This window comes from Drosophila bipectinata, chromosome 2L (genome assembly GCF_030179905.1).
Source record: "Drosophila bipectinata strain 14024-0381.07 chromosome 2L, DbipHiC1v2, whole genome shotgun sequence".
Lineage (NCBI taxonomy): Eukaryota > Metazoa > Arthropoda > Insecta > Diptera > Drosophilidae > Drosophila > Drosophila bipectinata.
The window spans coordinates 20,798,036-20,814,721 of NC_091736.1; the positions used below are offsets into that span (position 1 = coordinate 20,798,036).

Genomic DNA, 16,686 nt, shown 5'->3' on the forward strand with positions numbered 1-16,686 from the left:
CCTCACCTGGCTGCGTTGCCACTTTGCATGCATCGCTGCGTGTTTGGCATATTTAACAAATTTTCGCAAAAATAATGTAACTCTCCACGTTGAGCTCCACGGGCTGTGTTGTTGTGGGTGCGGTTAGCACACATACTATACAAGGGGAGAAATGGGGGCTAGAGGCAGAGGGTTACAGGCAGAGCAGGATGGGAGGCAAGTGAGCGGCAAAATCTAATCAAGCGCTGCGGCAATGGCCACGCTGCACACAAAGATACACACGCCTGCCACGTGATGCAGAATCCAGCCAACCAAGCCCATTTAGCCTCATTGGCCCTGCTGTAGTGGGGAATACTTTAATTTCAATATTTTACAGCTGGCCATCGTTTCATATTATGCTGAGAGTGATTCACGCCCCCATTTGGCGGGAAATAAAAATTTAATTTCAATTTAATCGCGAATCCGGCCATTAAAGTGTCTCAACTTTCACTGTCTGGGCGTCGGGAGTGTGTGGCCCATTCAGACGTCATAACTTTCTTACCTGCCTAATGAAATTTGCTTCCGCCAATGCCGAAATCCAATTCCCCCCGACGCAAATGCATTATTAAATTTAATTCCGAGCAGTCTCGGAAATTATGGCAAGTCCTTGTTTGAATTTTTTTTAAATTTTTATAAGTGGAGGAAATGGGCAAGTAATGCCTGCAAGTGTCTGCCGAAATACAGGACACCTTGTAAGGGTAGGGTACTTTGCCGCAGTCTCCATTCTCTCCTTCACCGCAATTTTTATATTCTGTATTTTTCGTTGGGATTGCAAACGAAATTTACATTTTAATTGCATTGAAATGTGCTGCTTTGTGCTTAATCTATTTCCTTTCTCTCCCTACACACAAAAAATATTGAATATCAAGTGGAGTGGCGGAAGACGACGAAGGACTAACGAGGATTATGCATATATATCAAAAACAATTGCAGCAGAAGGGGACTGGCGAATAAATTTCCATTAAGAGGCGGCGCCGGAGCTGAAAAGAAATAAATTCCAACACCCCTGCGAACAGAAAGGAGAGGGCGAAACCAATTTCAACAAACTTGCCTCGTTTATCAAATGGGCCCAAACGATGGACAATAGTTCGTACAGGTTAATAAATCGATATGACATGGAAGCCACAAAATGTCCTTGCAACAACAACGGCCCAATAAAATGAGCCACAGCCACAGCCAAAGCCAGGGCCAGAAAAACGGGAGAAAAGAAGGACACGCCGAAGGAACTACAACACAAACATAAATTTTCATGTCGGGGCAATAAAAAGGACATGTTTTTGCTGCATACACGAGCAGAGCAGATATCCTTACACATAACATGTCCTCCCCCAGCCGCCTCGCCAATACAACAACATAATCAAGAGCATAACAATAAAGCAAGAAAGTTGGAGGAAAACATGGCCAGGGCTTTGGAAATTATTTGCATTTTTACACATTTTGAGGGTCAAGCAAGGACACGCAGGACACCCCCGCCGCTCACAAAGCGTGTTATAGATCCGAGCGAACGGGCAAATATGAATGGATGTCCATTATAGTCCTGTATCGTCCTGTGGGGTCAAAACTTTTGATTCGAACAAAGCGTGTGCGGTGCTGTGAGTGGGTGTGTGTTACTGTGATAATGGGTTTCTGTGTCGAGCAACTTTCAACTTCCTTTATTGTATTTTATGGCTCCCATTTTTATTTCGGGATACGCTTCCCTTTTATGATGCCCTTTCCAGATATGTGTGTGGGGATAGGGCGCGGGAGCAAAAGTGAAAGTAAGTAGTTCCAGTTTGATTATGATAATAACACATCTGCATAAAAGAAGACGATCGAAGGGTTGGCCTTTATGGCCCTGAACTGAAGCCATTTTTATCAATATTTTATGGAAATTATGCAAATCCTTGAAAGGCTCTGTGAGTATAGGCTTTGGCGGAGGGATAATCGTATAACCAGGGGTTCAATTTTTAAACAAATAATTCTACTTTTAAGTATTCACCCATAATGTCAGGGCTGAGCCACATTCCACACACCACCGCCAAGAGCTGACCGTGCAAAGTGTCACTCAGTTGGACAGTCAGTCAGTGAGATGGTCCTCCACTCCCCCAGTCGCCCTGCAATCATTCAGTCACTCCGTCAGCCTGCCACTCAAGCCAACAGCTGCCAGCTAAGCAAGCTCTGGGAATGCATTTGGCCAACTTGTGTGCAAATACCCAGCCGCCTCTGAGCTGCGCCATTCCGACTTGCCTTTAAATGGCTTTTCCTTTCGGCCCCTTTGCTGCTAGGATAAGATATCCAGGCCTTTCAGCCTTTCTCGCTCTCCTATTTGACTCCAGAGTGTGAAGTATTTCACTAAAAACCAATTCATTTGCATAAAACGGCACCCAGACGGGGACAAGGACGAACGGAGCCTAGAGAGTTTAGAAAGAATAGAAGCTGGGCTGGCTTTAATTTAAAGGATACCATGTATTTCTCTCTCAAAATGGGTTCAAAATTAATCCATATTCCAGGAAGTTGGTCTCAAAGCTTAGTTTCATTTTAAACTTAGACCATTTTTTCTATTAGTCTCTTAAAGTTTTCCAAAATCTGCATCCATTTGGGTGAAGAGCACACTGTGGAATGCATTAGGCTGCAACCAAGGCCGAAACCACAGCGGAGAATAGGAAAGGGGCACAAACCAGAACAACAAAAGTAGGCATGCGGGTCCGAGTCTAGGCCAGGCCATGGGCAGCCTACAGGATCGGAGGACTAGTGGCAACCGAACCAGAACCCAACGCGACCAGCGCCTGCTGCACACTTTTTGGGTCAAAGCAATTAAAGGTTATAAATTTCTCGCCTCCCAGTCCTATCTTGCTGGTCTGCGAAAAATTACATTTTTTGTTAAATTTTCTACATGCACTCCTCGGTGGCGGCCATGTCACGTGCCGGCCTGGCCTCCCGCTCGGGCAGTTCATTTAACGTTTAATTTACCAGAAAATTAAAGCCCAGTTAAAATTTGCATGGCAATTGGGGGAAAAGAGATTTATGGAGTAACAAGTGAAGGGTGGTACGCAGCTGGTCATTGGTCAGAGTCCTTAGAAGGAGAGCTGGCTGGTAATGTATGAGGGAGACGTGAGTTCTTTCTGAATCCATGAAACTATCTTCTGGTGTAGTTTTGAGTTAAATTCAATGTATTTTAAAGACACTCTCATATACACACTTGTGCTTCTCATTATACCCTTGCAGAGGGTATTATAATTTTGTCCAAAAGTGTGCAACGCAGTGAAGGAGACATCTCCGACCCTATAAAGTATATATATTCTTGATCAGGATCACCTCCTGAGTTGATATGAGCATGTCCGTCTGTCCGTCTGTCCGTCTGTCCGTCTGTCCGTCTGTCTGTTTCTACGCAAACTAGTCTCTCAGTTTTAAAGCTATCGTCTTGAAACTTTGCACACACCCTTCTTTCCTTTGCACGCAGTATATAAGTCGGAACGGCCGGGATCGGCCGACTATATCTTATAGCTGCCATATAACTGATTGATCGGAAATGGTATAACTTTGGTGTTTTTAGAGTTAGAGAGTTCAAATTTGACATGAGAGCTATTTTTGGCAAAATAATACGACATGCCAAATTTCATAAGGATCGGCCGACTATATCTTATAGCTGCCATATAACTGAACGATCGGAAATGACCCAACTTTCGTGTTTTTGAAGATAAAAAGCTGAAACTTAATACAGATTCTATTTTTGGCCAGTTGATCCAACCTACCAAATTTCATTAGGATCGGCCGACTATATCTTATAGCTGCCAAACTGAACGATCGGAAATGGTATTTGGTAGAAATATCAACTTTCGTATTTTTGAAGATAGAAGTTTGGGACTTTTTTTAGATTTTTTATTTTAGTTAATTAGTTTTATTATGATGTAATCATAAGGATCGGCCAACAATATCTGATGTTTGCGATGTATATCCGGTTTTAACTGCAAGGGTATATAAACTTCGGCTCCGCCCGAAGTTAGCTTTGCTTTCTTGTTTTTAACTGAAATATTACCCCGCTCTTGAAATTACATATAGTATGTTCAAGTGTAAAGCATAAATTCACTTTTTCTCGTCAAGAGACGAAGGACATTGTCCTTTTTTGTTGGGTCAGTCTGGTTTCGACTGCCCGCTGGAGTGAATTAAACAGGAAAAGTGTCAGGCCAGCAACACGTGTATGTCAATAATTTAACCCACACAGGCATCCACAACACTCCACGCCATAAATACACTCATATGGGCTGACAATTTAACATTTCTGCCAGGACGAAACAACAATAAGGCCTTTAGTAGCGAAGCTCCTGCGATCCTCCGCGTTAATAATGTCAGAGTCAAGTGTAAACTTGTGGGCAGGCGGCGGGCGTGGGCTGGACACTCGCTCAGGTGATAAAGAGCCGCGCAAAAAATGAATTTAAATATGTTTACCAGGCCAGTTCTTTTGCCTCGTTTTTCGGTTTCGAATCCACAGATAATGCAATGAAGGGCGGAAGTGGGGAGCAGTCGGTGATGAGAAGATCTGCGGCTGACGATGCAAGCGATTCCAGGCAATTGACATTTCATTTAAAAATCAGTGGCTCTGACGCAAGGCAGGTAAGTAAATTATGGTTCCACTCGGGGAAGATGCCTATCGACTTTAAAGAATACCTTACTCTACCTTTAAGACCTTTAGTAACAGCCACTTTAGCTCGGCTTTCCTATTTACTTTCGCAACAATTACAGAAAGAGTCGTTGGGTCTCGGGCCATTTGCTTAATGACGACTTCTTGGCCATTCGATGTCAGCGTCCTTGCCCCAACCATCTCAATTCACCGTCGAGTACGATGTGCGCCCAATAAATTGCTTTAATTACCCAATTTTAAAAGGCTGAAAGGAGGACAGCCGGAGGAGCGCAGAGGAAGTACATTGTAATGTGTGTGAGCCAATTTGGTCAGCTGACGACTCCTGGCAACTCCTGCGACAAGGCAGATATCACTCGGCATCAACAGACCATCAATATGAGAGTGTCCTCAGGCTGAACAGAAGCGGATGCGGAAAGGACGACAGGTGAGTGACCCAACACATGCCTCTTAAAGATGGCAAAATTTTAAAAATTTTAAATAAAAATAATTTAAATATTAAACTTTCTTTAAAGGGCGTTAAAGTCAAATCCCATTTATGGGGGTTAACTAATTGTTAATCATGATAAAAAAAATATTAATCTTTGTATGAAAATCCTATTGGTATGTTGACTATAGTATATTTACGAAAAAGTTTTATTCTAAAGTTTACGGATATTTACAAAAAACCAGTAGAATAGCGCCGTGTAATAATCAAAGGTAGGTGGAATCGAGTGGAATCTGAGAGGATCTGCAACTCCTACCTGGCACCGCGTACGGTGATGGATGCGACGACGGCAGCCAATATGCTGAATTTATTGGCGGATAGGATTTATGCGTGGCGTGGTGAGCTGCTACGGAGCCTGACGGAGGGCAGAGGGCACCGGCCACAGGTCCTGGAAACAGTGTTAAAGTTGCTGCTGCTGTCGCCGCCGGAGATGATGGCGATGCTGCTGCCGGAGCAAAGGACAATGCTGCTGCAATGTCGCTGTTATTGGATAAATTCTCAATTACTGAAGATAATTGACTGCCGCTGCCGGTGATGATGGCCACATTCTCAGCTTGCTGGGATGCCTCAGACTGGCTCGCTGCTGTCGGCGTGCTGGAGTTGGCGGCGACGTCCTTACAGGGCTCGGATTCGCATCCGTATCCGCGGGTTTCTTTTTGGCTATTTGCGAGACCGATTGCAGTTGAATTATTTATCATGTCAGATGATGACGAGGACGACGGCGACGAGCGAAGAAGAGAGAATTCTTGAAAATTTTCACACTTACTCACACAGATACCAGACACAGATACACACCCACACAGAGACGAGCCGAGAGAGCGTTAAAAACAGAACAAGAGCCGGAGTCGAGAGCCCCGACCAGGCGAGTCAAGTGGAAAATTCAATAAGCAAATATAATAAATATTAAACACGAATATTCAACTCAATTATCGGCCAGTTAACACTTCCTCCCAGCGCCGTTTGTTTAAGCAATTCGGTTATGAATATTTTTGAGCAACACGCAACGTTCTTGGTGGTTATTTATTTGCTTTTTAGCCACGCACAATTATATATTGATTACTTGAGTTTGTACTCCGATACCAACGAATAACAATCAGGTGTTGTACGTGGAACAAAAATGGTTACAGTTCAGTCTCTCCCGATCCCTGCCATTCAACAATCAACAATGAGTTTCCGCACTTTCAGCGTATTTGGTTTGGTCAACTGCTGGCATCAGAGCTCTCCTGCGATGGCAATTGATGCGTTTGTCCGCCCGCCAGCGGCTTTTATAGAGCGCTCCTCCTTAATCGCCACTAATTATAGGTTTTGGTACTTAAAAAGAACAAAGGGGCTGTGCCAAAGACTGCGCTGCCTGGCGCTGACCGATGAAATTCAGTGCGAATCGAACCGATTTATGTAAGGCATGTGACATTTAGTTTAGAGAGCGGGGAGGTTGGTGGTTTTAAAGGGTGATTGGGTGACAAGATATCTCAAATATAACCTAGTCATTTAAAGAATTATTTGAAAAAAACTCACAATCATAGAGGACGATTTCCTTTCGATTTAAGCTCCCAGATAGACACCCTTTATCTAGAACTGTTTACTTTGTTTTGCGTTCTTTGTTAGTTCACAGCAAGCTGTGTCTGCTCGGATAAGTCTCCCGTGATTTAAATAAATTCTTTTAGGCTCACTTTTTACTTTTTGCTCCGATTGCAGCGACAGGCGACTGACGGCGGACAACGAATGCGTATTGGCAGAACTCGATTCACTAAAAATAAATTGGCATCAATCAGAGGTCGCGGAAAAAGGAAAAGTCATCAGAACCAGACGATGCGATGGCAACTAATTAAGCAACGTCACACATGCAACGTCCATTAATGAAAGTGCCCAACGGCAGTTCTTCTGCCAGGAGGGACCCGTCCGGGCTTTAAATTCCAAACAATAGGCGTCGTCGCGCCAACAAGAAGAACAAATGGCTCGAAAAATTGGATATTTGGCACGTACGCGGATCGGGAATATAAATCACAATGGGTCTCTGATTCGGGGCCTCCTCTCCTCTCGACTCGCACTGACTGACGTTAGAAGTGCAACTAACTCTAGACCCGCGAGCTCTAGACCCAAGTTCATCGCATATTAGAGATCTAATTTCATCTCATGATTCTCAGTTGGAAAAACTTGATTAGCAAGTTAGGGTTTGTTGTGAAATGGATGGCTCTGAGCTCTTTTAAACGACTCTTAATGTTGGCCCAGCTTGGCTCACTTTTTATTCTCCTCCACAGATGATGGATGTGTGTTCTTGCTCATCGACAGCTATCTGGTGTAGTTTTTGTCGTGGCTGGGCCCGGTGGTGCTAATGAGTAAATTAACACGTTTTCTTGAAATTTTTTTTTTTGAGGAGGCTTTGGGAACTTGGAGATTACGTGTTACTCCGAGACCCATGGCGAGGGAGGTATGTACCTTCCGTATACTATACAATTCAAATCTTTTAATACGACTTGGCTTTGATTTCGTAATCTTATTAGTTCACTGTAGGACCCAACTTTCACCTTCTTGGCATTGATTCCCACAACACCGGCAAGGAACAAGAAATGCAGAAACAATATGTAATTTGTTCAAGGTTCCCCGGCTCGCCCCAAGCCCCGCCCCAGTTCAAAGTTCTTCGCCGTAACTTCTTGCCACATTTTGCATTTCAGCGCCGCAAAAAGCAGACCCACATACGGGTTCCCTATGCCTCCCCCCTCACTTGCCACATATAATGGCTAATTTGAATTTTTATCATGTTTACAAGCAAACAATACGTGCATCATCATCGTCGTCGGAAGGAAAGTCTCCGCCATTGTTGCTGCCGCCGCTGTTGTTGACGCGAGGAAGACCTCGCACAACATTTGCATATCGATTTCATATGCAGTGAAGAAAATTCATATGCTCCCGCGACTTTTGCTCAAAAAAGGAAAATTCACAGCCCAGCCCCTCCACCTCCATTAGCTGTGGAGCAGCAAATGCAATCGCATTTTTCGCGCTTCTCGAAAATAGAATGGAATAAACATGAAGATGTTTACTTGCCAGTTCTTTTCTCGTTAATCCCCTTCTGATGTGGGTTTATTATATTACCAGTTCAGTTTGTGGTAAGAATATACTTATTTTGATAGAATCTTAAAGCTTCTCAAAAACGTGAGAAGTATGGGCTGGTTCTACTCTAGACTTTAAAGTTTAGAGAAACAAAAAGTCGACTATATCTGATAAACACAGGTGGAAAGTTCACCTCTGCATGTTCTACTCTGCAACCGAATAAGGGAAATTGTGGATTATTTGCAAATTTAATAACACCCCCAGAGATCCTTGTGTCCTCCCTGCATAATCCTTCAAATGCGCAAGAGTCTCGCGCTCTCCTCCATCCTCGTAGTCTGTTTGAAGTCTGCTTGCATGTAAATGGCCCTGATTACCGCGTTGCAGTTTTCCGTTTTCCGCACCTTTGTCACCTGTCCTCCCTTCGGTTTTTGGCTTTTCTCACTTTTGCTTACTCATTTGATTTGCAGCACACTTTGCTGCTGTCTTCCCTCCCTTCTCTCAATGCAAATCGGTGTTATTACCGCCCGTCTTTCCCCCGGACTAGACTCGTTGTCTTTTCATTTCTGGCTTTTTTGTTTTCCTCACTTTTTCCTCGAAGCTATGACCTGAAGGAGGGGAAGGCTCCACTCATTGGAAATTTCTAGCCCAGGGTCAGGGAAAAAACTTTGCTGTCAGGGAGCGTCGTAAAATTTGAATGTAAGTTTCCTTTTTTTCTTTGCTTCAATATAAGTGGAAATGAGAAGTCATTTGTTTGGTGTTTATGGTTTGGTAGGGAAGGGGAAAGGCTGCAAGTTTATGAGTCGGAGATTGAACTTGCAGTTTCAAGGATCAAATGTACACAAATACTATTTTATATTGTTCTTTTTTAGTTCCCAGGTATCAAAATGTATTTATTCAAAAAGATGTATTTCAAATATTTTTATAATATTAAAATCGTGTTCTTTTATGCTACTCCTTCAACATTATTAAATCATTAAATCTGTTCTTCTATTGTTTTTTTTTGTAAAGAAAACCATTTCCTGGTTGGTATTCTGTACTGGATATTATGTCAACCAACCCTATGCAGTTTGAGTAATTAATATTTACAGCTTGACATGATTTAATAACTATTAACAATGACAGTCAAAAAATCATTCAGACAAATATGTACTATTGACTAACAAGTGTGTTTTTTAAACCTTAGAAAAGAACAGGATGGACCTAAAATAGTTTTCTTCACATATTCTGAAAAATATTTTGGTTTCAGTATCATTGGGGATCGCCTTGGGTTTTGAAAGAGCGTTTTTAATTCTCCATCGTTTCTCGTTTATAAGTTGCGTACTCAAACCACTTTTGGTTTTTGCTCGAGAATTTTTATCACCCAATTAACACAAGTTACAGAGCAACGTCTACCTTCTCCTGCTTCCAACAAACCACAAGCGAAGAAACATTATTCAATAACTATACTAAGGTGACTATAATGTAGTCCGTTATCCAAATGACCAATTTTAAGTGCAAACAGTGTTGACCAACAAATTTATGGTTAACCCCTACATGGTGACTGGGGGGTTAGATTTCGCTTTCTATAACAGAAAAGTTTTTTTGTTAGTTCTCAAAATTGTTCTATAATATAATTTTTAATTATTTTCAATTTAAAAGTATAGGCTGCTTTTTTCTTGGTAATTTAACAAAACTAATTTTTCTTTAATTGATTAATTTTTTTTTAACTTTTGGTAGGTGATATTAAATGTTTTTATGATATTTTATGTCAACAATACTACGTAATAATAGTGATGCATAATAAAATATATACAGTATAAGAGTTACTTCTTTCAAAGCTCCACTAATTCCCACAAAATCCCCCTTAAGCTAAAACTCTTGAAAATTTTATTTTCAAATGTGATTCCCCGAATCAGGAATAACAATGGCGGATGAAAGAAAAGAAAACCAATCGGAGGTCTGTCCCGTTAGCCTGCCAAAAAGTATGCAACACTTTTGCCGGAAAACGGGTGGAAAAGGAAGAAAATTGTAGTAAGCAACGAAGAGCAGCGAGAGCCAAGCAGGAAACAAAACTCGGCGACTCACTCAAGCATTTTATTAAATTGCCACCTTCCGCTTGTTGTTACGCTGAGACGACTCCGACCTCTGCCCTTGCCACATATATATTATTCTTTCGATTTCTAGGCTGTGCCTCCGCCACCCGGGCCAACTTTGGCGGTAAACCAGGACAGGACAGAAAAAGAAGAAAAACATTGCAAAAATATTTCTGCCATCTTTTCCTATTATATCGTTTCCGCTGGAGAAAACTTTTTCGGTGTTTTCCTTTTTTATTGCTTCCCATAGGTTAAAGTGCCAAATCACGAAACAAGCAACATCTCGCTGCGTCTATGTCTAGCTCAGTCTATTGAATTGAATTGCAATTCTGTTGGGTGCCGCGGCGCTTCGACGTCTGCCTATAATGCGGCAAATGTTGGATTGCGGCCAACTTGAATTTGCATCGAATGGGTTTAGGCGCAATGCGGGCGGTCGTCGGCGAAACGCTTATCTAAAATTGAAAAGCCCAAAGACACGGCTTGGCACGAGCCCCCGTAGCTGGTGGCCTCCCATGAATAGAACAATTTTTAATTAAAGTTTGAAAAACTATCGAACATTACCACTACTCTTGTAATAATTCATCACCATGCCTTAAACATTACCACGCCGAAACATTAGTAACGCAAACTCACTAGTGGGAGGAAAAAGCGTCGAAATTATTAAGCATACGACGTGTTGTACAAACGTAATTACATACGGCTGCAGCCTCGCGGAGGGCAGTGGGTGGATGGCAGGCCCTGGTACTGTTCTGGCTGGCAGAAAGCCGCGCCATGTCAGCGAAACTTTTTTTCGCCCAGTTACCAGCGCTTTTTGTTACAACTTGTTAACAATAAACACCGCCAAAGGTCCCCCAATTAAAAGTGGCCTTCTCCGAGTCTTCCTGAAGAGTCACTCCCTTCCCTGACACCCCACTGGAAAGTCAACATTTTTGTGGTCACTTAAGCAGATTAATATCATGGGTGTAATTAAAAGAAGCCCCCCGCAAGTAGGGGAGCGGGTTGGAGCTTCCTGCCCAAAATTAACATAAATTAAAAAATTTGACCAACTTTTAAAACTCTCTTATTTTTGCTTGTTAAACACTTTTTTGCCGGCAAGTTTTGCTGCCTCACATAATTGATGGTTTTTAATTAACTTCCAAGTGACCGACAGCTGACAACGACGTTTAAAACAAAGGGAAGGGCGGCCTAGCAGGAGGCGGATGTTCAATGAAAATCCCAGAAATGTTGAAAAAATTCCTCTCATGCCTGTATGTATTATTTTCGCCCAGTTTTTTTGCGAGACTGGATAGCCATTCCCCAGCGCGTTTTCAACGTTGACCGACTCCAATAAAAACTGTCAAACCCTATTGCCTGCTTTTGGGCTGACCGCCCTTTTCGCACGCCATTTACAGGACTCTGTCCTGATTGGTAACTGTCCTCCGGCATCTGTTTCCGATGTTTCAAATTCCGAATAATTTACCGAATCGTTTTTGGGAGAAATCAAATGCTAGAATAGTACCCATAGATCTATTTTACTTTAGTGGAAATACCACACTCTTTAGTCAAAACTTTTGTTTTGTTCCGATTCCGATGGAACACCGCACACATATGCACACATTTCTCACGCCTCGCTGGGCACTTTGTACCGAGTTTTGTTGATTTGTTGGCGGTGGAAATATTTTGGCTTGGCATACTTTCCGACCCCCACAGTCCCACCCCCCTCGCCATTTTTTTGAGAATAAATAAAAGAAAAACTTACCATTGCGATTCTCGCTGTCGGCGGGTTTCATTTGAATTGGATGGTACATCTGCAAGAAAAGAAAATAAATTAAAAACATTTTAAATCAAAAACGTGAACTGTATAAAATAGCCTATTAAAGATAGAAACCTTGACACCCAATCCGTTTTCTAATCCCTCTATTTTCCCTCGCCGAAACTCGTTAGAATCCAATCCGTTTCCGGGACCTGTTAATCACATTTGAAATATTAGAGCGCAATATGCTGGCCGCTTCCCATCCGAAAAGGGAGGGCCACGATTAATTTACAGAGCTTAGGCCCCAAATGCAGTCGCCAAAAACTGCGGCCGGGGAATGCAGTTTAGGGGAGGGCCGAGGCAGAGGACCCTGCTCCTCCGACCTATGGGCAGAAGCCCGTGGAGCCACCATCCACTTAAGCTGCATAATGAATGGAATGCAGGCAAAGGCAAAAGGAGCCGCGCAGGACACCGAACAAAGCCTCCGCCTAAATCCTTGACAAAAGCCAAACACATTTATTCAGCGGTCGCTAAAAAGGACGCGGCCGGGGGCGAAAAGGACGCGAGTCGGAGGAGCGGGCCTTGCTGCTTTGCGAAAAAATCCTAAAATATGCGTCGGACTTTGCAGCGTGTTTTAAATGTAATTTTTCGCGCACACACACAACTTCTTCTAATTAAAACAAGCTTAAAGCCCGCTGTCCTCAGCCACGTCTCCTTTCGCTCCAAATGGGTGGCAAAACGGGCACGAGGTCATGCTCTGTAATGCAGCTATGGACGGAACAGTGGTCTTGGATTGGATCTGGATATTTGAGAATAGTTCTCAAAATAATTTAAAATCTTTAATAGAACTTTCATTTAAAAAGAGCTAACAAAATATTAAAAATAATTTTTGTAAAAATTGGTTCGAACATTCACAAGTTTTCAACCCGTACGTACCACGTTCTCCTCCCCAATGGAGACTGCTTTGCGGCTAATGGCGCGTGATTTATTGGCAAACGGGCACCGCGAAAACGACGACAGTCTACGCTAGAAGGCAATGTCCTTGTACTTCCCTCTTTTCGCAGCACCTTTGCACCCGCCCACTTCCCTCTGTTGGCCGTAAATAATACACGCAACGCGACTGGTTACAAATTGCAGGCCAAGTCAGCCAGCCGCCTTCTGCTGGCGGTGCTTTTCCCTTTCTATTTTGCCAATTTATTTATATGCAGGAAGTGGCAATTACCAGCCAAACACAGGCGGCACACACACCCCCAATGTGAAGGGAAAGGGCCAAGCACAGGAGGAACACCAGCTCCTTGCCGTACTTTGTCAACCTCTTTCTCCTGTTCTTGGCTTTTGGCTTCTGCCTCCGCCTAATTGCTAGAAATGTCTTTTAGGAAAGGGGTCCTTACTTATTGGTGAAAAATCATAAAGTGCATTCCTCTGATAAGTCATGGCATGACAGCGAGCTCGCCCTATATTTCCGAATTAGACTCCAATCTAATAAGCTTCAATCAGTCTCCTAATATCTAATACAACATACATAGCTCCACTCGGTAATCAACACAAATTCCAAAAAGCATTCCCATCCCTTCGACAACAATCACCAGTTGTGGAAGGAAATTACAAGTTGACGTCAAAGGCTGTCAGAAGCAAGAACAACTGCGGCAATCAAAATGCAGCACGCACATGTCCCGCCTGTTAACCCTCTTTTTTCGGTTAGTACGTTCCATGGCAATTTTCTAAAATAAATATAGCAGCTGCAACCACGGAGCTACATGCAAATTATGTCAGTTTTTCCGTCGAAGCCGATAACGTGATGACATAAGCATTGTCCCTAGAAAGCTTTTGCGTTTTTTTCCAGCCAACACATGGCTTTCAAATAATAATAATATTCAATGCTTATTTGATGGTGCCATAGAAAAGGGAAACACAAAAACTGGCAGCCAAAATAAAAAGCAACATTGCCAAATGTCGCTCGATTTTGCTGACGTTGCGCCCTATCTGACCTGACCCTTCCACCGTCCTCTCTCGTTGTATCTTTTTTCTTGCACTTGTGCTGACAACTTTTCCAGGACTGCTACTGCTTGCTTTTCCGCTGCTGTTCCAAAGTGCAAATTGACATTTTTGTGCCTGCGGTTGGTCTGGACGTCCCCCTTCCTGCTAGAAGAATATCAAACGATAACGACTTTGAATATCCTTTCTGATAGAAGATACTTTCCTTTTTGAGTAATTTCAAAAATAATTTAAAGAATACAATTATGGCAAGTATTTCTATTCTAGTATTTCTATTAGATGTACCTCATTTATACTACAATAGTATTGTACTATTATTGTGTACTATTCCATCATAACCTCTCGAAAGATAGGCAACTCGATGAAAAACTTGGGGCGCGTGTCCTGTGCCAACAATTTCGTGTTTCTCTTTTTAAGCTGCCACAAGACACAGGGCTAAACTTTTAAAATTGCTTGCATTTTATAGGGAAATCTCACAGACTGAAAAAATATCCCATCATTGAGAAAAAGCGATCCACAATTTTTTCGCTGCTCTCCGAAAATATTTTCCCTCGGCAAGCATTTTATTTTACTTTCGGGCTGCTCTGGCTTTTTTGTGCGGTGTCATGGCTCCGTCAGTCCAAACGCCAGTCAATCTGTCAGTCAGCGAGTCAGTTAGCCATAATGAAGGAGGCGAGAGGCATCAGGACGATGATGCAGCCCTCCTAGCTTGTAGTCTTGTCAGCCGGATGATGGCGATTCATGATAAGTTTGTAGAGTTTTTCCTTGTTTGTGTCGGATGAGCCGAAGCTCCAATTAAAGGTTAAGATGATGGCTGCGATTTTACGGCTTATCCCCTCCATTATCCTAATATTGGACCACCCAGGGGGGGTTGGGTCTTATAGGAAATTATGTACAAATCAAAGTTACTTACCCCATTCAGCGTCTTAACGTTATGCAAAGCGTCCTGGGCTTTCAGGGCGGCGCGTCTCGTATAGAACGTCACAAAGCAGCAACCTGCAAGAGAAGGGTGGAGTTTGGGATTAGCATTTTGGTAAATTGAAGTTTATTCTACGGCGAACAGAAAAGGTGTCACGAGGAAATTATGAAAATTATTATTATTAACCCGGACCCAGAGAGGGGAGATCCTTGAAGGGCTAGAGTGCGAAAAGGAAAGGCATTGCTGGGGCCCGGGGCCTCGATGTGGCAAGAACATGACTGCCTGGCACCAAATTAAACATTATGGCCCAAACAAATGTGTCGCGTTTGAGATTAGAGTGGAGGTTTGCCAGGACGAGGGTGCTAAGTGGGGGGTTTCCGGTTCTTTGGGGCAGCAGGCAAAGGGTAGCCAAGGCGTCGGAATTTATGGGGGATGGAGTGGCAGCCAAGTGTGGCGAGCATATTAAGTGATACTTAAATCCACGCATTCCACCCTCCGACACCCTTACTGGAGGTTTACCTAACTATTTTAATTTAAAAGTTTAAAGGTAGTTATAGTATTCTATTTTTTCATGTCAATCTCATGTTTTTTGGGCAGCGGAAGTTCTTCTCTTTTTGCCAAATCTGTGGCCAAGACCGTCCACCACCCCTCTCCGGACTTTAGTTAAATCCATTTCCGGCTTCTGCACATGTCCGCATTCCATTCGCCAATCCCCATCCCCACCAAAGCCATTTAGGGCCCACCTCAACCTCCACACATCCTGTTCCATGGCAGCGACGGTTACAAAATTTAATACGGCAATAGTTGCATAACGCAATTACCCACCAGCGTATCGGCGGCGGCATTTAGTGGCGGCCCTTTCGGCTGGTCACTTTCAGTGGGGCGTAAAGTGGGCGTGAACGTGGCTATGGGCCACCCAAGCCCCAAGTCCCAATCCCCGAGTCCAGGGCTGTGGAATATCCGCCCAAACACACAGGTAATTCAATCTGTCGCACTTTTTTACGTTGTCGCCAAAGCCGCAGAGCCGCGCAGGCCGGAATTTTTCAGCATTTTTCACATATTTGAAAATATTTTCATTTCAGTCGGGGAGGTCCTTTTTGCATATTTTTTAAATATCCGGCATCGCAAAGTTAGATGGAGAGCCGCCATATCCGATTGAGTGAATTATGGAACTCTTCGGATTCAATTGTTGTTTCAATTTAAGGAGAAACAGTGCCATATTCTTAAAAAAATTTAATTTCCAAAAACCTAAATCCGATTAAGTATCATTTAAAATGAATCCAGTGCTAAGTGTAACAAATGGACGGAAATCGAAACTGGTTGGAATGCAATAAAACAAAGTCGCCGAAGTAGAAACCGGGGGACTGAAGTGATAGATAAGGAAAGCAATCGAAAAGGATAACGAAGGAGGCGGCCACGAAGGAGACTGCATCAAAACAACGCAGAAACGAGGAGAAATCTCACACAATTCCCATTATGTGCATGTCAACTGCAGTTAGAATCAAAGCCGAGGAAGAAAGCGATAAAAAAAAGCATTGTCGAGCAGAAGACTCAAGGAAAGCAGCAGGAATAAAACTGAAAACGACACCCAGTCACGTTTTTGGACAAAAAGAACTTAATCCCGGCAAGTGGGAGAAAGATGAAATCGAGAGCCGCCAGACACGACGTGCCAAAGTCCGGCAAAAGGATACAAAAGCACACACACACTTATGTATATCCGAGGATACGTACATCTGCTCTCAAAAGCCATTGGACACACGTTTGTGGACGAAACGAATTAATCGAAGTTAAATAAATCAA

General features: G+C 43.0%; 1 protein-coding gene across 4 annotated transcripts in view; it reads right to left on the reverse strand.

Annotated features, from left to right (window-relative positions):
- bru1 (bruno 1) overlaps positions 1 to 16,686 on the reverse strand; it is a 96,899-nt gene that overhangs the window by 15,619 nt on the left and 64,594 nt on the right. For all 4 annotated transcript variants that reach the window (XM_070277388.1, XM_017244295.3, XM_070277387.1 and 1 more), the window contains 2 exons: positions 14,881 to 14,963; positions 11,979 to 12,027 (listed from right to left, as the gene is read on the reverse strand). In XM_070277388.1, coding sequence (XP_070133489.1) covers positions 11,979 to 12,027; positions 14,881 to 14,963 — 132 coding nt within the window. The remainder of the gene's footprint in view (positions 1 to 11,978; positions 12,028 to 14,880; positions 14,964 to 16,686) is intronic.